Raw genomic sequence first — 9,587 nt, 5'->3', positions numbered from 1 at the left:
CAGTAAGTTTCTGCTTCTGTCTATTGGTCTCAAGCTGCATGGCCACCTTTTCTGTTTTAAGATGCATAATTCACACGGTAATAATACAACAGTTTGATCTCTTTTCTTTACAGCTGCATACATAGCTCGGGCTACTTCTTGACACTTTGGCTTCTTCACATGCTGCATGCAGGCCAACTTAAACAGTTTGCTATGTCTCGGCGAGTTACCAGATTCAATCAGATCCCTTTCAATGAAAAAAAGCAGGTTTTTTTTAGGACGACACAATGGACCTCGAGTTCCCAACATCACTTTTTATTCAATGTTTGGTATGTCTTGTGTTCTCAACAGGTTTTTTTTTTTTATAGTTTTGCGCATAAAAAGCTAAGAGTGTTATTATTGTCTTGAAGGGGCTGCCCAAGCCCACTTTTATTGGTATTTGAATTTGACAATTAAATTTATTTTAATAATTAAACTTAAAAAATATATAAAAAATTAATGATGTGACATAATTTTAATATCGCATCATCATCTATAAAAAAAAGTGGATTTACAGAGGTGATATAATCTTTAAGTGTCGCACCACTCAACTTTGATAGTTTTTTCAAGTCTAGAAATTAAAATGAATTTAATTGTCAAGTTTATGTACCAAAGTGTTAAAAAATGTACATGTACCAAAGTGAATCTAATCACCAAGTTCAGAGACAAAATTACATTAACTCCATTTTTTACAAGAAATTATAATATAAATAGTGAAATAAATTACAGATATGATAAATTTAGACCCGTTGGATATATCGCTTAAAATTAATTATATAAACCACAAATTTAAACTAAAGTTATTCATGGATCGAACCACAATCCAGGTTAAAAAAAACCTCAAGCCTAGATTTGTTTTGAGCCAACTTGGGCCATAAACCTGTTTAATTGTTCAAAATCTTTAAAATATATATATATATATTAATATTTTCATATATTTACAATTAAATTTAATTTTTAAAATATTTTTAAATTATTTAAATCAAATTTGAGCAGTGTGAAACAAGAAAATCTTTATCCAAATTCAACCTAAGTTGAGCTCAACAAACTACCTAACCCTTAGACAACTCTCTCTCTCTCTATATATATATATTTATATATATATGTTTTGCCAGATGTTTTTATATTTTTTTAGTATTTGGAATTCATTTTTCTTCTACTTAAAACAAGAAAAAGCAAAATGTAATAAGGAGTAGGGGTATTAATGGGCTGGTCAAGCTCAGACTTTAAATGTTCAAGTTTGAGCTTAATATATATTTTAAACAGGTTTAACATTTTATTCAAGTCTATTTTTTGGATTTAATATTTTTATTCAAACTCTCTCAAATTTCGAATCAACTTTAGACTTGGAGGGATAAGCCGAGGCATGAACAGTTGTATTAAAAACCATAATAGAAGCTATGGGCAAAATTCTAAGTTATCCTTCGAAATGTGTAGAAGAAAAACATCTCTGTCCATTACTTGTGTTGTTGAAGCCTAAGATCCTGTTATTATGTGCTGTCAAAAACCATAACATTCAAATCTATCAAATATTAGTTGACTTTTAAAGTATGATATATTTATTTATTGTTTAGATTCCTGAACTACTTATTTTATCTTTTGTAGATGCCATATCATATGAAAAAATAAATAATATACAAGCTGGAAGGTGCCTTGAACTTACTCTCTAGTTTCGTTTACTTTGAAACAACAACATCATTGGCTTTGATCTCTTTCATGGTTGTTTTCATTCATAATAATCATTCTCAGATTTGCCTTCATTAAATCCCAGATTCAACCAAGTTCTTCAGAAATATCAGAGCTTACTGCAATAATCCGCCAGGTAAAAACTATCTAAAACTCTGTATATATATGATAGTTTCATGTCATCTTTTATCCTCAGTCATGGCATAGTTTCATATCATTCTGAATGATCATGAAAGTTTGTATCTTTTGATTCAACAAATTATATTGTTTACATTACAGGCAGTGATTAATTCTACACATGGAGCTAATAGGAACAGCAATTGGATTCTTGAAGTGTATAGGGGTTCCTACATGCAGATACTTGGATAATTACCGAACACTTGAAGAAAAAATGAATGATCTAAGATTGAGATTGGATGACTTGAATGTTCGAAAGCAAGATATAGAATCGGAAAACGAATCGGAGATCCGTGGCGGGAAAATGGTCAAGAAAGAAGTAGAGAAATGGCTAGACAATGTAGAGAAAATGAATGCCGAAATCGAGAAGATCGAGCAGAAGCTGGTCGTTGTTTCTTGCTTCTCACGTGCTCGATTAGGCAAACTTGTTCGGAAGAAGATCGAAGAAGTGAAGGAAATTCATCAACAAGGCTGTTTTTCGGATGGTGTGGCGGTTGATAGGCCACCAGCCAAAGGGGTGACATTGTTAACATCAGATTTAGAAGGTGAAACTGATGTAAACAATCAAATATGGAAGCTCTTGATGGATGATGATAAAGTTGGAATGATTGGAGTTTGCGGGATGGGCGGTATCGGGAAAACTACGGTCATGAAGCATATCAACAATCAATTGTTGAAGGAAGATCAATTTCATAAAGTCATTTGGGTTACTGTATCGAAAGAAATGAATGTTTCCAAAGTACAAGAAGACATTGCTCGTTGTCTCAAGCATTCTCTTCCGGAAGACGAACTCGAACGGGCAACAACATTGAACCATGCTTTGGAAAGAACAAGTTATGTGTTGATATTAGATGATGTTTGGGAACGGTTTTCTTTATCGAAAATCGGAATCCCTGATCCGAAACCTGATGAGCAGAGGAAGGTTAAAGTAGTGCTTACTAGCAGATCAAAAGAAGTGTGCAAATCTATGGGGTGCAAGGTGGTCCAGGTGAAACCTCTTTCAAAACAAGAGTCCATGAATTTATTCTTAAACCATGTCGAGCTTGAGCATAGTGTTGTACAAGATCCAGAGTTGAAAAAAATTGTGAACTCCATTGTAGAGAAATGTGGAGGTTTACCACTTGCCATTGTTACAATAGCTGGTAGCATGAAAGGGGTATATGATATCCATGAGTGGAGGAATGCACTAAATGAGTTATGTCAACAAGTGAAAAGTGTGAAACAATGGGATAATGAAGTTTTCGAGTGCTTGATGTTTAGTTATAACCGTTTGGCCGATTCAAAAATCCAGAATTGTTTCGTATATTGCTCGTTGTATCCCGAAGATTTTTCTATTAAAAGAAGGGAGCTGATCGAGAAATGGATCGATGAGGGGTTCATTAATGGAAATACTAGGCAGGCAATGTATGACAGAGGCCATAGTATTCTAAACAAGCTCGAAAACAATAGCCTGTTGGAGCGGACTCGAAGTTTAGGCTATGAGTTAAGTGTTAAGATGCACGACGTCATAAGGGACATGGCATTGTCGATCAAAGACCATTCTCGATTCTATGTGAAAGCTGGCTTGCAGTTGAAGGAACTACCGGATGAACACGAATGGACGACAGGGACTTTTGACAAGGTTTCCTTGATGAATAATTCAATAGTAGAAATCCCTTCTCACATTTCACCTAAATGTCATAATCTATCAACCTTGTTATTGCAACAACGTGATCTGGAATTCGGAAGGGTTCTAGAAACCGGTTTCAAAACGATACCGGGAACTTTCTTTGAGCACATGAATGGACTAAAGGTTCTTGATCTTTCCTATACCAACATCACGAATCTGCCCGATTCCATTTCTAACCTGGGAAATCTTAATTCCCTGGTACTCCGATGTTGTTACAAGTTAAGACATCTGCCTTCTTTAGCAGGGCTTAAAGCACTGAAAAAGTTGGATCTTTATAACACAACCATTGATAAGATCCCTCCTCAAATGGAAACGTTAGAAAATCTAACGTATCTTGCTCTACAAGCAGAGAGTTTAAAGGAGCTACCGACCGGAACTCTACCGATGTTTTCTCGTCTCCAATACTTGGCAACAATGCTACAGCTAAAAGGAGAAGAAGTAGGCAAATTAAGCAAGCTTGAATTTCTTTCATGCGTATTTCTTGATATGGAAGAGTTCAAGAAATATAACTCTACGACCGGAACCAAATGGCCCCAAAACTATATTTGCTCCGTGGGATCGTCTTTGTCTAGAAATGGTTCGTTATTTGGGGTGGAAGGCATGTTTGAGAAACCTGAGGAGCATAACACTTTATACTTTGTTAATTGTGATCTAGAAGAAGCAGACTTTGCAATGCTTCCAACGGACCTCGATTATTTTCATGTTGAGAAGTGTGATGATCTCAAATGCTTAAGCGACGGAACGTCTTTGTTCCATGAAGTAACACTTTGTCACATTTGGGAGTGTCAAGGGATCGAGTGCGTGATCAATTTGTCGTCATCGCCTTCCTACTCATTCAAGAACATCGAGAGGCTAGTTCTTGGAAAACTATGCAACTTGATTGAACTTGTAAGAGTAGGACCAACAGTTGAATCTCCATCTCCTGTCATCTTTTCTCGTCTTACAATGATTAGCTTGGAAAAATGTTCAAGGATGAAGAAGTTGTTTTCGGTTGAAATGTTGCAAGGCCTCCAAAACTTGGAGGATTTGAGGGTTGAAGGTTGCCATGAAATGGAAAAAATCATAGACGACAATGGAACAAGAAAAGGTTCCGACACTACATCACTTGTTCTCCCAAAACTAAGGGAACTGTCCTTATACAGCTTACCAAGTCTGGAAACTATTTGTGGTAATGGTGTGATGATTCCCACAAATTTTCTTCGATATCTTCGAATAACAGAATGTCCTGAACTAAAAAGGATCCCTTTGTTACTTCCCCAGCTTGAAAATGGGGAACCTGCAATTCCTCCATTTTTGAAACGAATCTGTGTAAAGCCAAGAGAATGGTGGGAGTCCATTGAATGGGATGATCCTAATGCTATGAATGTCGACCTTTCAACCTTTGTTTCTCATGTTGAATATTTCTAGAATCAATTTTGGACTTTTAGCCCAACTCAGAACTCAAATTTTTCATTTCTAAGCCCAATCACAAATGCTTAAAATATCGAAACATCCTCAGAAAATATCACAATCTAATCTCTTCTTCTCCTTCTGATACTTCCAATGGCGACTTTGTTAAACCCTTCTTCTCTTCTTCTACCTTCAAAACCCTTTCTTCCAACTAATTTCCAGTTCACTGCACACCCTGTTATCCGAGTGAACTCACTGATTCATCACCTTCCTTCATCGTCGACTAGTCGTCGTCGTGTTATCAAAGCTGCAGCACTTGACAGTGACTATTCATCTAAGAGAAGCAGCAGCAATGACACCAGGGAAACGATAATGTTACCTGGTTGTGATTATAACCATTGGCTCATTGTTATGGAATTCCCTAAAGACCCTGCTCCTACAAGAGAACAAATGATTGAGACTTATCTCAACACTCTTGCTACTGTCCTTGGCAGGTGAGACTTTTTTTCTTCCTGGGTTTCATGTTTTAAGTTGAAAAAACTGAAAAATATGGAATTTTTGTTGGCTGTGAAGTAATTAAGAGTTCTTCTTTGGGTTTCATGTTTTATTTTCTGGGTTTGTTTTTTCTTGTTGGGAAATCTCTTTCTTGTTGGGAAATCTCAAATTTGATGAGATTTTTTGTGGGTTTTAAGAGTTCTGTTTTCCCTTTATGTATCTGTTTGTTTCTCAAGAAATGTTTAAATAATGGGGTAGCTAGTTTGTTTCCATTGGTTTTTTATTGAAACATAGAAAGGGAATTCCTTTGTTAATTGTATTAAGGTGAGGGGTTTATTATTATGATAATATATCTTATTGTTTTAGCTTGAAGATTATGAACAAAGATGGAGCCTTGAATTGAATGAAAGAAATAAGATTGAACAATGCATTACTCATAAATGTTCTGAATCATCATAATTAGTAGTTGCCACTGAAGTTAAAAAGCGTAATGAAGAGGAAAATAATTTGCAATTCATCTTGTTATAATGAGTTTCAGACAACATTATAGCAGTTCCTCCTTAGAAATTAAGGCTACTTAGGACAGAATCTTCGTCTTAGGACTGTATGTATATCTAGCAACTGTATTGAAGAAATCTCTTATATGATCTCTTTTTTTTCTCTTTATTACAGCATGGAAGAAGCAAAGAAGAACATGTATGCTTTTAGCACTACAACGTATACAGGTTTCCAGTGTACTGTATCAGAAGAAACCTCCGAAAAGTTCAAGGGTAATATCTTATGCATATTCAGACATGGTCCATGAACCCTCCAAATACGTGGAACATAAGTTTAACATCATGTTGTTTGTTTTGGATGTAGGATTGCCTGGAGTACTTTGGGTGCTGCCTGATTCCTACATAGATGTCAAAAATAAAGATTATGGAGGTTGGTTGGTCTAGTTAACTTCAGTCATGCAAAGAAAGTTTTGATTTCACGAGACAGCTAGATTATGGCCATGTAATATAATATGGTTTTTGTGTAATTTTTTAGGTGATAAATATATCAATGGGGAAATTATACCCTGCAAATACCCTACTTATCAACCAAAGCAAAGAAAAGAATCAAAATCTGTAAACAAAAGATATGAGAGACGAAAAGATGGTCCTCCTGCTGGACAGTTCAGACCAAAGCAATCAGCAAGTCAATCGGAATCATCATCTTGACAAGGTACTTTGGACTCTTCATTTTTCGTAAAATATTCTTGTCCAAACATGAATATACTCATATTAGACATATATTCGCATTTCACACTTACATTCAAATCCGTAAAACATTCTTCTATGCTCCTCTTAGTAATGTTGGGTCTTAAAGTCTCATTTTCATCATCAAGCTTTCTTTTTCTTTTGTTGACGGTTCATGAATGGTTGCTGGACAGGGCAAAGCAGATATCAATGTCATTATGCATGTATTGGGAACTCATTGTTGGAGGGTTACTAAATATTTGTTGTATAAATTCTTGTCTGTTTAGGACTTTGTAGTAGTTTTATTGTCACAGAAATATATTAGTGTTATTTATTAAAAAAACATTGTTACAAGTTCAATATGTTGTTTTCATTACCTTTGATCTCAAATCAGATTTATCGATGTTGTTAAGGAGTTAGGCTAGGCATTGCGACTTTCAAGACATATGTTGTTTTGGTTTTAATTACTCAAACTTTAAAATTTTATATTTTAGTCACTCTCATTAAGGAAATTTAATATTTTGATCACTCATATCATTAATGGAGTTTTGATGTGGCATTTTTTCATTGGTATAATAACAAATTTAGTCATCTCATATTTACAGTTTCTATCAATTTAGTCCTAATTCTTAAAAATTTGAAAATTTTAACTCTCAACTTTACACATTATATCAATTTAGTCTTGATTGAAAAATTCAAATTTTAAATTTTAAAAACTTTTTAAAAATTTATTTAAACTTTCATTTTCAATAAAATACATACAAAATTATAAATATATATATTTCTCATTTTCGAACATGACATTGTTTATTAGTAGAGCTAATTGCTCTCATACTTGGCGGTCTTCTATTAAAGTTTGGAATTCATTTATGGATAACATACGTTGGAGTATTGGAGATGGGCGAACTGTTAATTTTCTTACTGATAATTGGATTCTATGTCTGGGGTCATTGTGTAACTATGTTAAAAATTCCCCGGTTGATTTGTTAGAGCTTAAAGTTGCAAATTTAGTGGATTCGGATGGTTGGTGGAATTGGAATTCATTGAGATAGTATTTTGATAAGAAGATCTTGAAGTATATAGAAGCATATCCTCTACCGAATGATGAACTTGGCAAAGATAGATGTGTTTGGAAGAATAGTGCGACAGGTAGATTTTCTGTTCGAGATGCATGTTAGGGTTTTGTTCAGTTGGAAAACTCTACTAATATAGATAATTGGTGTCAAGATGCTCAGAATAAAGAAAGAATGACTTATGTATTATTCAAGAGAACAAGTTACATAGCAAAACATGAATGGGGAGCCTGTTGATTAGATGAACTGCATGAGAAAAAGCATCAGACCAGTATTCTAAAGGCATAGAAGCCTTAGCCAACAGAGTCAATCCTATTTCAACTATATGATGATGTCGTCGCTTAACAACCCCATTTTGTTCTAAAGTGTGGGGACACATGACTCGGTGTTCAATACCAAGCCGAGCAAGTTCAGTTGATAGAGAACGAAATTCACCCCCTCCATCGGTCTGTAGCATTTTGATTTGCTAACAACAGACTAACTAACTCTTAACTAACACTCCTTAACTTCTTTGTTACTAACATACATCATAACATGCCCCTATCAATCTCTTCCTTCTGGTGCACTCTCTTCTCCTTTGGAAATAACTCGAAGCTTGTTTCTGAATTTGTCAAATAAGCCAACTGACAGAGGCTTAGTCAATATATCTGCAATTTGATTTTGGCCAGATATATGACCAACTTGAAAAGAACCATCTGTAACCCTTTCTCTGACAAAGAACAAATCCAACTCCACATGTTTAAACTTGGAATGCATCACAGGGTTGTTGGCTATAGCAACGGCAGCTGAGCTATCATGTAACGCCCCCACACCCGAGACCGTCGCCGGAGTCGAGTATGAGGTGTTACTAAGCTTAGTTTAACATTTTTAGAACTTTGGATTATTTGTTTCTACATTCACAGCTTTTAAGCTACTTGCGTCACATCACAAGAAAAATCATATCTCGAGTTCTGAAACTCAAAATTAAGATCCGTAAATTTTCCTGAATCTAGACTCATATAACTATCTACTAATTTTTTCTAGAATTTTGGTTGGGCCAATTAGTACAGTTTATTAGTTAAAGTTACCCCTGTTTCAGGACTCGATTGGTCGACCTCTGTTTACTACGAACCATATTTCTCTCTGTAAAAATTCATATGACTATGAGGTTTGTTTATACTAAAACTAGACTCAATAAGGATTCGAGGATATAAAATACACCACCTAATTATATCTTTAAAATTTATGGTGAATTTCTAAAGTAGGAACAGGGGATTGAAACTGCTATGACTCTGTTTCACTAAAATTCAAATATCTTCTAACATATACTTCCTTTACTTGTTTCATTTGTTTCATGTGAAACTAGACATAATAAGATTCAATTTGATATGTATTTCACCACCAAATTCAATTTCTATGATTTTTAGTAAATTTTCAAACTCGCGTTAGTGTTCTTTGCGATATTACATTTATGGTAAATTTCATCCTTTTATGAGTTTTATGCACTAAGTATCTTAATAGTTTTCCTTAACATCAAACATAATCTAAACTAACCATTTTCATAATTTATCATTATCAAGCATTTCCTCAACCATTTCACAACCATACCATAAGATCATTTACACAAAATGGGTATATTGCTATACATGCCATACTTAAATTTACTGAGCCATTTACCAAAAGTCTTACGGATAGTGTGGTGAGCCTTCGACCTATCCCGACTCTGAGTGGCTTGTCCAAAACTACAATGAGTAAGAAGGAGAGAGTAAGCATAAATGCTTAGTAAGTTCATATGCAAATAATAAGTAACATAACAAATAGTTATACCGGTCAACATTAGCATACATCACTAAAACACATATCACATTTTTAATCATT

General features: G+C 34.6%; 2 protein-coding genes across 2 annotated transcripts; both read left to right on the top strand.

Moving 5' to 3' along the window:
* The first annotated feature begins 2,002 nt into the window (after window positions 1-2,002).
* On the top strand, window positions 2,003-4,957 carry LOC108472300 (disease resistance protein UNI-like). Its single transcript, XM_017773800.2, has one exon. It carries the CDS (start codon window positions 2,003-2,005, stop codon window positions 4,955-4,957), a length of 2,955 nt encoding a protein of 984 aa, XP_017629289.1.
* Window positions 4,958-5,024: 67 nt separating this feature from the next.
* On the top strand, window positions 5,025-7,169 carry LOC108471280 (multiple organellar RNA editing factor 9, chloroplastic-like). Its single transcript, XM_017772920.2, has 5 exons — window positions 5,025-5,433; window positions 6,107-6,204; window positions 6,296-6,361; window positions 6,467-6,643; window positions 6,852-7,169. The coding sequence occupies exons 1-4, from the start codon at window positions 5,093-5,095 to the stop codon at window positions 6,637-6,639; spliced, it is 678 nt and encodes a 225-aa protein (XP_017628409.1). The 5' UTR covers window positions 5,025-5,092; the 3' UTR covers window positions 6,640-6,643; window positions 6,852-7,169.
* The last annotated feature ends 2,418 nt before the right edge of the window (window positions 7,170-9,587 follow it).

This window comes from Gossypium arboreum, chromosome 11 (genome assembly GCF_025698485.1).
Source record: "Gossypium arboreum isolate Shixiya-1 chromosome 11, ASM2569848v2, whole genome shotgun sequence".
Classification (NCBI taxonomy): Eukaryota; Viridiplantae; Streptophyta; class Magnoliopsida; order Malvales; family Malvaceae; genus Gossypium; species Gossypium arboreum.
This window is presented reverse-complemented; position numbering and strand designations above follow the sequence as displayed.